Consider the following 16383-nt stretch of genomic DNA (forward strand, 5'->3'; position numbering starts at 1 on the left):
TGTGGTTACAACTGCCATAAAAGAGAGCATTAATCTTGCTTTGATCTCTGTGTTGGGTAATGCTTGAGAAAAAAAGATATATATACCGAACTGCAGGAAATCAACCTCATATCAGGGTTCACACTTCTGGGGATCACAGAACGAGCTCCTGCAATAAAGAATAACTGTTTGATATTATGGCTTGCGGTCCAGGACACCAGGAACAGTTGTGATTGTTAGTGATACATGTAATCTCAATATTGTCTTTGATTCAGATGCCGTACGTTACCTCTCAACTCTACTTGGGAGTGTTACTTGAAAAAAAAGGGTAAAGAGGAATGAAAAAAAAAAAATCCCTCCGGGAGAGAAAAAATAAAGCAGGATAAACTATACAAATCATTCTGCTGGAGGTCTGCACTCGGATGAAGCTTCTTCATGCAGAAACAAAGAGGGGAAAATTGAGTTGGTTCCAGGGATCATTACCCCGGCGATCTCTGCCTGTTGAATACTGGCTTCATGGAAGGCCATAATTGCGAGAAGCCCTCTCAGTGCATTCTCAGTGCATACTATTCAGCCGAACATTTGCTGGGAAAAGCTCAGGCTGTCAAACTGTGCAAAGTTAGGAATTCATAAAGGCATTTACTACAAGCTGGAAAAGTAAATAAAAGAGACAAATGGATTTTGCACCAGCATGCTCTCCTCTGGTTTCTGGTAAAGATCTAGCGTTTTATCCTCCCCTAACAAAAGAGACCACACTGCCTTTATTTATGTGAGTGATTGCCCAGAAATGTGCTGTATAATACTTTCAAAGGCTTTGTGCATTCTCCATGTCGGGGGAAATGCCTGCTTCCAAATATTTAACATTTCATAGAATTACACACACTTCAAATGAATATGGATATGTATAACTGTTGTTCCTATGCTCTCATCTGCCAATCACATTTGTGACATCACACAATTAAAAATTTGAAATATTTTCAGTTCTTCTAGTTGTTTTATGTCTTCTTTTTAATCCTTTTATTTCACATTTATAGCCATATAACATTGCTGAATAATTTAATTGGAACAACTCAGTCTAGCATAGGGTCCCTGCAAATTATGCTGTTCCTATTCTAGCTAACAAGCAGGTAAACTAACAATAAGAAACATTATAAACTAGAGAAGGCCTTTTGTCCCAGCTGGATGGTTTGAACCAATTGAACCATGAATTTCTTGAACAAACCCAGGGAGTCATCTTTAACTGCTTGGTAGTGTGAATAAACTCTTTGTAACTTTGATTCCTATCTACAACCTGACAACATGGGATCTGTGGTTATTTTATTATTGTGGAGATAGATGTGGGTTGACTTTACCCATCCCATTCAGATTCAAAATCAATCTTCCCATCTCATTCTTTGCATTTCTAATATATCTTTGGACATTTTAGTCACGGTCTCTTTTGTTTGCCATCGTGAAACAAGGGCTAAGTTATCAGGACAGGCACAGCGGACCCAGACTGAACTGAGAGGGAAGTCTAAGCTCAGCTACTGCCTTCTCCTTCTGGTCAATCAGTCAATCAGATACAGCCTGGCAGACGGCACTCCAGCCCTTGAGCTAATTATGGGCAGGGCAGCCTGCCACATCCCCCAAATACCTCATTATATTTGTTTTCTTAATTGAACTATTAAATCATTCAGGACTTTGATTTACTAGATTTTTTTTAATCGTTAAACTGGCTCCCTGCCTCTAGCAATAGATTATTAAATGCAACCATCCGTTTTCTACTGGTTCCACATATATATGACCTCCGTCTGCTTTTAAGCTTTGTCTCGTTCCCTCATGGTCTGCTTTTCTGAAATTGTAAACCCTAGCTTTAGACTCTATGCAAGCAGTAAGTGCCTTGACAAACTCAATCAAAAAACAACAGTTTTCATTTAATCTTCACTGCTGGTACTCCAAGTTGGACAGTACTTATGTCACTATAACAATAATCCATTTGTCATGCAAAGTATTGCTATGGGGAACTTTACAGCCATCTTTCCAATGCGAGGATCCAACCTTTGATCTGCTAAAATAAATAAATCCAAAAGGACTTGTGAGAGGCTCAACGGTAAAGGCCTCCACTTGGCACACAAACTGGAGCCTGTAGTCCAGACATTGCTGGTTTGAATCTGGGCTCCAAGACACAGTCAGCACAAAATTGACCATCTCTGCCAGGGGCGGGAAAACAGTGCTTAAAGTCATCTTCACTCTGTGTAAAATAGCAATACATTTTTGATGGTGTTTATAATGCATTGTCTGCAGTTGAGTTCATTGCAAATAATGCATGCTAGTTAAGTACATTTAGTTTGTATCTGGCATATAAATAATAATAATTGGAAATGGCAAGTTAGACTAATTGTCATATGAAAGATTTACTTTTGACCTTTAAAGGTTTTACAATTAACCGTATTGCATCAATCAGCTATTTTAATGGAAGGAAGGAACTCATTGGCACAAGGTATTTATTTTCTTTAATAGAAGCACCAGAGACCAGAGAGTGTAGAACTGATAGAGTTTTCATACTTCAGCAGCTTTTCACATTTTGCTTTCAGCTTATCATAGCTTTCAACGTGTAACTTGGTTTCCCTTGAGAGCAGAATAATTTAGCTGTGAAAAGCTGCGTTTCAGAATGTAAATCTGCTCTAGCACTGAAATCCTCTCCTGAAGGCACCTACTGTACATAGACCTCCCAGTCACTTGGCTGACTTGTAATACTGCCAAGATATAGATCTCAGGGCTAAAATTTATGTTTTCTTAAGTAAGACTAGTCTTTAAGAACACAGTAATGTAAAAGTGAGTTTTGAGAATTATGCACACACATTTAGTTAATACTATAAGAATGAATTAATTCACACTTAAATGTAGATGTAAAGGTTTGATTTTTAACATAAATACATTTAATTATCTTATTTCATATAACCGACTTCATCTATAGTTCGCTAGCTACAGGGACAGACCTAGGAAAAAGGTTTGGACAATAGATACAAATATGTTCCCTTTCTTAGTCCCACAAGCCATAGAAAGCTATATGCATAAAGAAAAAATGTTATAGTAACAAGATTTCATACTGAAACCAGAATCCCAAATAGGGTAGAAAATAGGATTTTTAAAAAGTGGGAGACTTCACCCACATTAAAAAAACATTGCGTTGCAACATATTAAAGTATACATGCATATTTCTGCAATGATGCAAGGACCCAGGCACGCAAGTGGAAAGTGAGTTTAAAGGCATTCAGAACGGAAAACCAGTGGCACCTCCTCACACGAGAGAGCTGTGGTGGTCTGGAAGAAACGGCCTAGCCTTAATATAGACGCTGAATGTTTGGGATCATTCAAAAACAGACTGGATGTGTCCATTAGTTACTGTCGCTACTAAATGAACATGATGAGTCTAAAGGCCTCCATGCATTTGAAAACTCTCACTGATCACTGAATGTACACCTTCCTTATAACATTGTTTATTGCTGCTCCAGCGAGAAGAAGAATTGGGCCAACAAGATTTAACATGAAGGTATATCAGGATCTTTGAATCCAGGACATTGGGGGATGAAAATATATAATTACATTGCAATGCTTCACATATGAAGGACACGAGTAGTCTTTGTAATTTAAATAATTTATTTACCACTAGAGCACCACAACATAATGTGTTACAATACATTGTAATGGGTAAAAAAAAAACAACAACATAAACAAAAACAAAACAAAATCTTTCAACTGGGTTGATTCCATGCTACCCTCTGAAATGTACTGTTGATAGGGAATTATGTTATATCCTACCCTCACTCTCTCAAATGCTATACTTTGTGACTGGTTCTTACTCAAGGGAAACAACAGCTAAGAAAAAACTAAAAAACAAACTGAAAACAGGGAAATGTCAACAGAAACAAGCATGAAAATACTATCAGTGCAATAATTTGAATCAAAGGATTTTATTCCTAATGAGGAAATACATTAGTGAAGGAAGGCATTCTGCAATGGGGTGGACATGGGAGCGTTTGACTCTCTGCTGCGCCCAGCGCAATCAAGCGAAGCTCTGAAACTCTTGGTGCTCATCTCGACATAAAAACAAAATCAGTTTTGGACAAAACATGTTGTTGCAATCACAGTACAAACTGTACGATTCTTTAAAGCAGCCTTTGCTGTGTTTGTTTCACATGCGTACGTTGCAAAGAAGCTGCAATCTTTTGTCCAAGACTGTGAAATTTAGATATGCTGTTGGTAACTGTGCACCAATGTATAGCAAAATTAAACTTTGTAACTGAATTTGAAGGATTTTTAAACACGACACAATCATTTTGTTTGACAAGTACGTTTTCCATTCCAGACAGCTGAATGTCAATTGGAAATGGTGACAGTTGGAGAAAATATTAAAGACAAGATATTGGGTTCCTATCTCAGAAACATATTTAAAATAAAAATAATCAATATACATATATAGAGAGAGTACTGATAGCACATTGCTTCTGGTGGATTGTTGTCACAATTCCTTATGATACCACCTCAAGATGCCTTACATATGGATCGTCAGACTTTCCGTCGGCCCCACTGCATCACTGTGTTAAATTTTAGCCAGAGTATTGAGTGTTAGTATGCCCTCGTGTTGACCTTGTCTTTTCTTACTGGCCTGAACATAAAAAACAGGTCTGAAATGTCTACCCCCCCAACCCTCCCTCTGGAGTAAGAATGAATTAATATACTGACAGTACTGACTGTCCACTACTCACCCAGCGATGACTAGTCACCACTCTAATGCTAGATTTTTAAATACGAAATTAGATTAAAAGAAAGTAACAAATTGCACTATTCCTGAAACAATGCAGGAAACAATAGACGATGCCTTTAAAATGATGTAATGAGCCTTCAAAACATAAATTAAAAAACGTATTCTCCATTCTGTCGTACGCACTCCAACACATGACCAAATACACTCTGCACTTTTTCAGCTCTTTTAAATTAAAATAGCTTTCAATTTCATAACAATTGAGCGTTTTGTGTTTGTTTGTTGTGTTGTTGTTTTTTAACTGTAGTGCTATTGAAGAAAGTAAAATCTGTTTTCAGTATGAATCGACAAGCGTTGTAGCAATGCATCTGATCGGTAGTTTTGAGATTTGAAGACTCTAAAACAGACATTTCCCTTTTAAACCGAACACATACGAAAACTGATTTTCTTGTTGAAAAACAAAAGGTAGTTTCAAAGAGGCAAAAAATAGTTACAGAGAGAAAAACTGGCATCAGACCTGGACAATTAAATCAGGGAAATGGCATTCTTCTATTTATTTCACATATTGACACTTAAAAGATTCTTCCAGTGTTTACAATTATGTCTCCTTTATATCACTAACATAGTTGATGGTTATTAACGCCTTCAAAATGCATTTCTTCCGTTGGCCTTAACGACTCTTCCATACAGACTATGATTGTTGTTTTGAAACTCTTTCTCTTTTAACACTGATACACCCAGACATCCCAACTACAAACCCTTTTTAACTGCACTTACAAGACTTAACAATCATGTTGGATAGCTGTTCGATTTTGGGGGTTTTGCCGATGAAATACAGGATGGTAAGAGGTTCTAAGTCTTGGGAAACACAGCATGGTGACGCAGATGCTTCTGGGTTCATTGTATTGTACATACCAAGTACCTGTGGAACAAGCAAAAGGAAAACTGTAAATAAAGCCCCCAATAACCATTTTTTTTATATAAAAAGAGCACATCCAAATAACAAATTGATTTTCAAGTGGTGCACATTTTAACACAAACTCATAAACACTCTCTCAGGTAATTTCAAAGATTTGACTACATCCATGACAAGTCTCAGTCATTTCACTGTCATAAGTAATGTGATCAATGGTATTTTTTGTCCACTCAATCAAAATAAATCACATCCACACATTACAGAATCACATATCATAGTTTATATTTGAATACATCTTGTTTAAGTGGCTCAGCCTGCATTCTGAGTGACGTTTTGTACCTGATGAGCCTCTCAGGATCCAATTTGTTTCGTACACCGCTCACATGCAAATTACTCACCTTTGTATGTTGAGTATCAGCACTCCATAAATATGGGCATGCCCCTGCACAGAAATTTGCATTATATCCTTTTGGTTCATGGATCCATTTCCAACCAAGATCCCTCTTAAAGTCAATGAATAACGGGCGCAAGCAGCAGTTGTCCTGTACATTCCTGTAAAAAACAATAAAATAAACAGAAGTCAGGTATTTAGCACATTGTGTTAAACATCTCATAAAAACCTCAAAGCACTACAAAGATGTGGTGTCCTATACACTATACTGCGGAGGGAAGGATTTATTGAAAAGGGATAAACTATAACAATAATGTTTAATGAAAGGATCAATAAAGAGATCTACACAGGCATGAAAAGAAATTAACACTTTACAATAGGTCTCCCTAATTACATAGTAGATACCCAGTAACTACATGTTAGTTACTCATAATAACAGTGTAATTATGCATTTATTAACATGTACTTGATGTGTAAAAATTATTAATGGTGTATGTAAGAACACATTTGTCTGGTTATGATGCCTTTGGAGCTAAACCAGGCATTATAGAAGTATGTTTAGACGGGGACGGGGGAGACATGTTACCCCCAGTGTTGGGAGAACCTTAAATTGTTCCCCCCAACATTGTGTGCCGACTCCATAGGCGTAGGGGACACATCCCCCCAATATTGACAGTGTCCCGCCCTATAATGACAGCGTCCCCCCAATATTGACAGTGTCCTCCCCAGTTCTGAAACTAAACCTACGCCCCTGCCGGGCATGGCCCACTTTTTACACATTAAGTACATGTTAACAAATGCATAATTACACTGATATAATGAGTAACTAACTTACCGAGTACCTACTATGTAATTAGGGAAACCTCTGATAAAGTGTAAACGAAAAAATGAAAGGCAGCTTAAACATTACAAACTTGCCGACATTCATGTAGTTTTTGTTTAAATGAAAACCTTTAGTATGAATTTGTTCATGAAAGCAAAACTGGAACCATAAAAGGTGAGGAGAAATATTCAACAATTTTAACAAGAAGTATTACATAGCGGTGATATCTGATTAAACCTAATTGACATATGCAAACATCTCAGTCACACCTCAGCTGGATTCAAGTCCAATTGAATTATAGCTCTGACCAATGTACATGTTTTCACGTTAAGGTTTTGAAAGGTTAGACATTTGTGTTTTTTTCTTTGGAAAATTGGATCTGAAGTCATACTTGGAACAGTAGGCAGCGTCCAGAGCCCGTTTCTTCCTTCGATTACTGTGTGGGGTTTCCAGTCTGTATGATGGGAGCAGCATCAGTAAGAGGTGGGGATTCTTCCTGCTATGTTTCCTCTTATTGAGTTGTTTCGAATTCTCTGCATGGACGCCGTCATCGAAACCTTTAAAGATATCAAGGCAATAGATGTCACTAACGCACTAACGAAGACACGGTCGAATTTGTAGCGATGTTTTCCCTTAACTTACTGACACTTGAGCCTGAGAGAGATACATCTATAACTTCAACCAGTGTTTGATCGCTAACGCCAACGTAGAAATAGAATTGACCGCAACAGGAAACAAATTTACATGATAATAACATTTAAAATTGACCTCTGGTTGTTTGTCCAGCTTTATCGCTACCGGTACACCTTGACACTCCAGTAGTAGCATGAATCAAATAGATTGTTTTAGATACTAGTAACACCAGATAAAGTGGAGTTACATTTACAGCGGTAAAACTGTGACTTCAGATGTCCTGAGAGATCCTTAGTGGGAACACTAAGTAGGGAATGTTCACAGGCCAAATATGGAATGTTCCGGCTGTTTATGGTCCAACCCTTGTGAAATATAACCTCATCTGACAAGATGAATTGATCTGTCATATTGGCGTTCTTTCACCCAGTTCAAAGAACAACAGTTAGCATTCCACATCTGCTATTGATCAAACTTGCTAAGAGCTATATTTGCATAGAAGAAACTAAATGCAAAGAGGAATCCTCCACACAGCACAGTACTTGCAAGCTGTACTATCTTGCTGAAAATTACGATTTAGTTATTTACCTGCAAATCTAGTTTCCAGTTCTTCGCTCTTATTTGGTATGATGTTATTGTTCGAAGGCACAAACGTGCAGCAGGGGCAGTGCAAACTTATTTTGAATCCATTGTTTCTATCTGAAAAATAAGAGGTTAAGTTAGCATCTGATTTTTTCAACGAAGATATATAATGGTATCTTCTTCCATACACCCATCCCCCTCGTATTTTTAACTCTGGGTTACATGTGCGGCAACTGTAATGTTCTTGCCTCTGTGTTGAAGCCACTCGCTCACGGCTTCCGTAACGTCAAAAGACAGCCATTCTCCCTCCGTTCTCGTTTTCACCACTTTGCTGTCAATGTAGCGCTGGTTTGGTGATGTTAGGTCTTTGTGACCAAGGACCTTTAATACAATACAAAAAAAAAAAAACATTAAAAATATCCTGATGTGGTTGTATGCATAGATAAGGATTAAACTGAGATAGGGAGTGTAAACATTAGATCACTGCAACTGAACTGAATTTTAGGATTGTCCTTCAATACTTTACAAAGACCTTTGAAACCAGGTTTATGAACTCTTGAGGATATGAACAATGTTAAAAAAATCTCAAGTGAAAGTTACTGTTCTGCTAAATCTGCTAATTGTGATTATTTAGAGCTGCAACATTTCTTGATTTTTAAAGATATGAAGGATTACACTTGTCCATATTAGATATGCATCAGAGTTTAGAGCTATTACATTCTCTTTAATGGATATCAGATGTGGCTTTTTTATATCAATGATTTATTTGCCTGTCAAAAGATGTAAAGATAAAATCTTCGCACACAAGGCTAGATTGCTGATGTACATAAACCCAAATATGTAATTATCAGTCACAGATTCCAAGGTTGTGTAAAACAGCTGGGAGCAACATTTAAACTCTAGTGAACCAAGCGTTCTCAAGACTCCACCTGCTTCTGGTTGTTGCTGCCCATCAATAAATAATTTTCTTTTCTCTTTTTTATACACAGCCTATGTGAGGCTTGGCAAACCAGGGCCGTGCTGGTCATTTGTCAGGTCAGAGCAAATCCAAGCTGATGTTCTTGTGTTTCTGTGCACCATTGACAAGGCGTTCAATGAGACGTTAAGTTTGCATATGTCCCATAAACAACCTCGGAATTCTGACACATCTGGAACAACTGTGCGAATACAGGTGTCTGTGATGTCTGTACCCGGGGGTGTTCATCAAAGAATGAAAAAGAATAGAAAAACGACTCATACAAAAGCAGTAGAAGATTCAAGCTGCATTCTGCTGATTTGTGAACAATGTGAACATTTTTACGTGCCCTTCTCAGCAGCGGTGAACATGTCAAGCTCTCAATAAGATTCATTAGCTCCTTTTCCTCCTTGCCTAGGTGTGATCTGCTGCCTAAACAACATCTGCAAAGTCCTTATTTTTTGTTTGGACAGGTAATATGCCACAATTTGTTACACACATTAAGAGCCCTCCTTATAAGTGCCCTATGCTCAAACCCTCATCTTTGAAGCAAATGAGAAACCGTTAACAAAATGTGGTGCTTCTGAAGAGCTTTGCACCTCCAAGCCCAGCTTTGTTCGATCTCTCATTGAAACAACTGTTGAAAACATTATTTTTCTTCCTCACTGGACACACTGTTCTAAATGATTTTGCAGCCCTGGAAAAACTACACAGCACTACAATATAGCTGCTATGGGATAACGCTGTAGTATGAGGCCATTTTTTTTTTTCTGAAATGTCCTAATGGTAATGTGTTTGCATTGGCATCTCTTATTGTGGTGTTCTTTCCTAATGCCTAAAACATTATTTCTGTTACCTTGAGTTTTTCTAAAGATGCCAAGAAAGACTTTTCACACCCATAGTACAAGTTCATTAATCAGGGAGAACCTTTGACTGCAACACTTTTGAGATCCCTCGTTTGCAGCTAATTGTGAAAGCGAGTTCGATTTTGGATAAAACACGTTGCCATGGAAAAACTTTGATGTAATGTTACATTTTAATGTGGGCCAAGGCTGTCGGGAATACAATGAACCAAACCAAAAAGGAATTGTATCAAATTTCGTGCCTAATTTCTGAACAGCTTTAAAACATTTCCTAAACTGTGATTTAAACAGAGTAATGATGTTTACTTTCAGGAACCAAGGGAAACATTTTTTATACATGTTTTACACAGAAAGTGCAATTTTGAGTAAGTCATTACAGCTACGTTCAACCTTTTGCAGATGCATAGCTGAAAAAATGACATTACAAGAAACCAATCTAATATTTAGAGCTACGGTGACATTTCATCTGCCTGAAAAACAAGTAAAACACTGCATGCTGTCTCTATGCTAAGACACAGATATGTTTGTACTACAAGTGGACTACAAGGTACAAGACCATTTTAGTTACCTGATACAGCTCTATCCTCTGCTCGAAGACTCTCGCCTTCGGGTTTTGAATTCGGAAAACTCGCAGTTCAGCCTTCACCAGGTTTGAGGAGTTCTTCTCCATTGATGTGACATTAAACCTGAGGCGTCTAAAGTAAGGGTTGTATAATACTGAGGGAATGACATCTGAAAAGACACAAAGAGAAGGATGATTAGTATAGTAAGCTTACAATCCGATTGTGTACTGAGTACAACATACTAAATCAAAAAAAGTCAAATCTAAACAAAGCAGAGATCATCAGTATTTTGGATGTGAGAAATCACAGCACACATTTTAGTTTTCTGTTTCTTAGTGACGGTTAATACCATACTTATTACTGCACATAAGAAAAATGAGTTGTGCCCTGACTTAACATATGGAATGTTTAATTCTGAACAATTACCCAACTAATATTTAAAAATCTGAATACATCTGACTGTTTCTGTGGGAAAAAATATTGTACTCATACCACACTATTGCACCATAGGCTCTTGCTTTATTGAAATTGGTTACTCAAAACCACATCTACTGCACAATAAATAGTTATCCAGACCAGGCTTGAGTTAATAGAGAGAGACAGAGACAACTGAGAGTGGAGAGAGAGGTTTTTATTCAATAGAAAGGAATGGAATGAGGAGAATTGAGGAAAGAACGAAGGAAGCTTGCATTAAGAAATATAGTATGATTACATGTTTGAACACAAAATAATTAATCATATATATGCATTTTTCTTCAATACTATTTTAATTATATGAATGACAAGACTATTTTCCCCATTCAAAAAATAACTTATGAAATTATGAATAAGAATCTAATTAGTACACTGCAAACATTAGATCATTCAATAAATTGTCTTTAAACAGGGCTTTTTTGAGATATTTCAACTTTAACTTTCAACTTTGCAATTAGCAAAACAGAATTGTATTTGTCCTCTTGCACACAAAAAAAAAACCTGTCTCTGCCACTCTGTGCTTTGCTGCGAATGAATATGAAGTCTATGAGTTCACAATTCGTGCAGAAGAACTTTTTTCCCCTGACATGCACAAAAAAAGGAAAAAACAATTAGCAAGAGGCCCCACGCTGAGCCTATTATACGCACTTAAACTGTAACAGTTTAACAAAACACTGCTATTTAAGTGAATTTGAAAGAGGCAAGCATGCTTCTGCCAAAATCATAAATCACAGAACCTCTTTAGAAAAACGTAAAATTACTCAGGAAAGAAGTCATTACAGATGAAATCAATGTTGATTGTAAGATTAAAAGAGTACAAACAAGACCGTGAAGTGCTTAGGTTTTACTACTTAGTGCTTTTTGAAACAGAACAACTGACATGTTGAAATGCCACATTTTCTGGTATCTTAGAAGCAATTACAGTTTGATTCTTATGTTGCGCAACTCTGTAAGAGCTTTGCAAAACTTTGAGGGCACATGGAGGATTAAATGCAGATTATACAATGGCAAGGGTCACCCTCTATTCATTGCAATGTGATGTGTACTGTTACACCCCTGGCAATGTGTTATGGTATTCTCAGGGTGCAAACATAACTTAAAAGCATCAGATTTCCTCGACCTACAGATATGTTTACATACAAAAATAAATAATGTCATGAAATGTAATTCAAAGATAAGCCATTTTGCTTAGTCAGTTAAAGGGAATATGCTAATAATTAAATAAGTTGATAATTTTAATTGAACAAAAAACAACACTATACATTACCATAGACACCCACACAACTGAAGTGAGTGTTCAATATATTTAATATGTAAGGGCCTTCATTTTCATATTTACATTTTTGATTGAATATTACGCTTAACAATGTCCATGCATTTATGGAAATACATTTTCATGTATTTAAATTGATGCAGAAATGGCTACATGAGATCCCCAAATCAATTAGATAATTTGAACCCCTTAATAAATCTTTATTAGGATGGAGCTGTTCAGCTGGAAAGGGTTATTTAATTGAAAAGAACCCAACCAGAAATGATAAAACAACTGAAAAGTTTGAAGAGAGTGAAATCTGTTGAGCTGCTACAACAAACACATTAACTATAGGCCCATGGGAAAGCTGTGCATTTCTTTTTATGTCCCGTTATACATGTTTCTGGCTGGAATATCCTGGCGCCAAGCTGCTTTAGGACTGCCACCCGGCCACAGAAAACTCCTGGAGAGAACGCTAGATATACCAGGCTATTCACTGGCCCCTTCCCTCAAAAACAAAGTTTCAAGTTACCTCTCTTGTAAACATCTAGAACAATGTGCCTACAGATTGGATGCAGCCAGATAATGATGTGATTTTTTTATTCAATATTAGTTTTGGATACACATAATATTTGGTCCTCAAAATGGGACAATCTAGGATTAGTTTGTGGAAGTAAGTAAAAATGATGACTCATAACGTTACTTGCAAAATGTTGTTTTTTGTTGTTGTTCTGGTTAAAATAAACATTTATGTTGAGAGTTTTGCTCTTTTTTTACAACCAGAGAGGTGACAGAAAGTGTGTATTCATCATAATCACACGCAATCTAGCTCATTTGGAGAGGGAACACATTTTTGCAACACTGAAATACCCTACTGTAAAAGATTTTTGGAAGCTGTCTTTATAATGGTAATTTGGTATGTATGAAGAAGATGTGTCCAAATCACACAGGCTGAAATGAAAAGGCGTTTCGTAACAGAAGAATGTATTCATTGCTCACAGAGTTCCTTTTATCAGCAAACACACTTTCTCTCCGATCAGGGACCGAAATTAAAGTACGACCTTCACTTTCCAGTCTTCAGTTTTCCATCAACATCCCCTGTTCAATAGCACTGGTTTAGACTAATCTCATTTGTTAGTCACAGTGTCCTCACAAAAAATGTTTTTGATTCTATCCAGTTATCGTCTAATCTATTTTGGATGAAAAATGAAAACAAAAGTGAGTTACCCAAGATCATTTTTTTTTTTTTTTTTTTTTTTTTTTTAGTTTTAACTGGATCTGCGGAAGCTTATAAGCACCACAGAGAAAACAATAATCATTGCGTTAATACGAGATATAATTGCGTTATTTTACGATAATTATTGTGTTTAATATGAGATTTTTTGTATAAGATACGAGATATGAGAAGTTTGCTTTGAGATTGAGATAATTCTATAGGTGTAAAGAATACTTTACATTTATTCTGTTTTAGTGATGGGAGGTTATAATTGGTGCAGTATAACAATATGGTCTTGGAAATTTGCATTAATTGTTTTGAGTTAAATGGTTAAATATGGTTCAAACATATTTTTTTATAATTATATTTGTAATCCTCACTATACATATGCCTACAATTTAAAGTTTTAAGACGCAATATTATCTCGTATTAAGGCAATAATTATTTTCTCTGTGGAGCTAATAAGCTTCCATACAGATCATACAGATAGAAGACCATATCAAAGAAAAGGATTTATTTTCATAGCAGTAATTCTCGCATTGGCTAAAACCAACCAAGCAACGTTATTCCAGTGTTTTGCCCTATTTCCTTTGAGGTGCAAAGCTCGACAGCTGAGCTAATTGAGATTACAAGGGCTAATGTGGATCTGAAGGCCCCCAGCTCATCGGGGGGGGAAAAGCCCTACTCTAATGGAAAATCTAGTAAAATACATATTCCAGTTTCAGATTGCACTAGGAAAATTGGAGGCCATGCGTGTAGTGAATGAATAACAAATAACAATGGGCAGCTGCAGCAATCCCCCTTTCCCTTTTTGGAGAAGCATAAGACCAGCCAACAATAACTGTGCTCTCTGTCATTTCCTTCCTATCAATCAAGCCAGCTAGCTAAATATAAAAGTCACACTTCGACTTCCACACACAGCACTGGATTTCACACACATCAATAATAAAAAAAAGAATGAAAACTCACCATGAATATCACTGTTGTACTCAATCAAACACTAGCCACATTTACAATACCTTCAGGATGTGAGGACTTGCACAGGCCGCAGGAGCCAGAGCGATCGCAGCAGCACCTCTCGTGCCAGCAAAATCCCAAATATCACGAAATTCATTACGAAGGGGTGAATAAAAGTCAAATTGTTCTGATCCTCGTAGTCTAGTGATTACGTGCCCATTTGCTGAGGAAAAGTAAATGTTTTTTGACAGTGAAGAAAGTCCATTCTAAACACAGCAAATGACAGGAGTTTCGCAGACAACAAAAACGACTCTATTAGCCTGAAATTTGAACACATAAAAACAACAGGCACAATAATGAAACCTTGTTAAAATATAATTTAACAAGGGGGGGTTATGTTTAAAACAAGGTTAGAAGGTCACACTTGCCCCAGGGCAAACTGAACACTGTAAGGACAAGTAAGTGCCTGTGTTTCAGTAATCCACTGGGTGGCTACTTTTATTTATTTTGAAGTATACAGATATATCCTCTAGTTTAGCTTTAAATGAATGCAGAAAGAAACGATTTTCTTATGAACTATAGTAGTCAAAACAGACAGATCTGCTCGAATGCAATGCCAAACCCCCTTATTGACAATATATGTTACCCTTCCTCATGTCAATGTGATAGAAGTTTACTTTACTAGGCTACTTAATTCTGCTTCATTAGAGAAAGTGTTGCCATTTAAACTAGGTTGCAGCCACCCTCCAGAAAATACAAAAAAATTATAACAACATAACACACACGCACACCAAATGTTTCCACTGTGATTTTTATGAAAACAGAAGCCTAGCACTAAAGTTTTCTTAAGTAGTGTCATTCCTCTATTAGCTCATACTCTGCCTTTATCCTCGAAAGCAGCCTGTAAAGTTTAGCTGTACTGTGCAGAAGACTTCTGCTTCTTTTTGAAGTCAGCCCTGGAATAAACTAAATTCTGTGCCAAAGAGATAAAATGCAAAAATGCTCTGTAATATTTACTGATTCAACCCGCCACTGAGCATTAGGCAAACTTTATGAAATTTCCCGTCGAGCACTACACACTGCATACGGATCTGATCCAGTTTTACACAATGCAATCCAAACTTACCACGGCAGCATTCCTCAGTTATGGCAAAAAACGGACTTATTTGACACTTTGATACAGCTTGATAGTTGTGAACAGTGTGAAGAATATGATGTAGATTTGGTTAACCTTGTTAACGTTTATAAATGCATATACATCCATGATAATGAACAATTCATACATCACTTTAAGAAACAAATAATAAAACATAATATTGCTTACTAATGTTCAAAGTTAAAAAGCTGTGCAACATAACACAATTTTCAACAGATATTTTGCACTTGATGAACAGTATTGTGTTGATTGAAGAAGTCACATGACAAGCAGTGCTTTGATTTCGGATGCATACGCCAGGAACTGTTAAACGTTAGACTGCTGAAATATGGGTGTTGGGTGGCATTAAGAATTGATAATACAAATAAAGGCATCATTTTCATTTGGTTCTCTATTGCATCGTTTGTGGCTTTTACACAAGACACTTTAAGGAGAAGGAGTTAGATCCCCGCCCCCTGAAACAAATTGTAATTGAGTGGTACTCTCTGTTTCTGGCAGCATTGATAGAGTTAGTGGTATATTTATATTACAATTGCCATGTTGTTCTGAGCAACGATATATATATAATTTAATCTGTGGCTCCGTGGGGGTACTTAAAGAGTCAAGTAACAGGAAACTCCAAAGGACAAATTGTGTTACAAATTAACTGTGCTTCCTGCTGTTAGGAAAAAGTAAACATCTAGCTAGCATTGTAAAAACGCACTCCTCACACAGGGGGCGAAAAAGGCAGCGGAAGTCTCCCTGACTGCAGCCTTCACCCTAATAGTGGGGATTAAAAAATAATTGGTGGTATGCTTTGTATTTTTTGTGTCCGATGTGATTGTTAGACTTCCTTTTTGTGCCTGTCACTCAGTTACTATAGAGACTATTCGGCAACAAGCA

General features: G+C 36.9%; 1 protein-coding gene across 1 annotated transcript in view; it reads right to left on the bottom strand.

Annotated features, from left to right (window-relative positions):
• Positions 1 to 3598: 3598 nt before the first annotated feature.
• The window catches only part of tgfb2 (transforming growth factor, beta 2), a 33269-nt gene continuing 20484 nt past the window's right edge, over positions 3599 to 16383 (bottom strand). The window contains exons 2-7 of the mRNA XM_066696302.1: positions 10452 to 10615; positions 8314 to 8446; positions 8072 to 8182; positions 7245 to 7410; positions 6038 to 6191; positions 3599 to 5645 (exon numbers count right to left, since the gene is read on the bottom strand). Of these exons, the coding sequence (XP_066552399.1) occupies positions 5487 to 5645; positions 6038 to 6191; positions 7245 to 7410; positions 8072 to 8182; positions 8314 to 8446; positions 10452 to 10615 (887 nt within the window). The 3' untranslated portion in view covers positions 3599 to 5486. The remainder of the gene's footprint in view (positions 5646 to 6037; positions 6192 to 7244; positions 7411 to 8071; positions 8183 to 8313; positions 8447 to 10451; positions 10616 to 16383) is intronic.

This window comes from Amia ocellicauda, chromosome 1, assembly GCF_036373705.1.
Source record: "Amia ocellicauda isolate fAmiCal2 chromosome 1, fAmiCal2.hap1, whole genome shotgun sequence".
Classification (NCBI taxonomy): domain Eukaryota; kingdom Metazoa; phylum Chordata; class Actinopteri; order Amiiformes; family Amiidae; genus Amia; species Amia ocellicauda.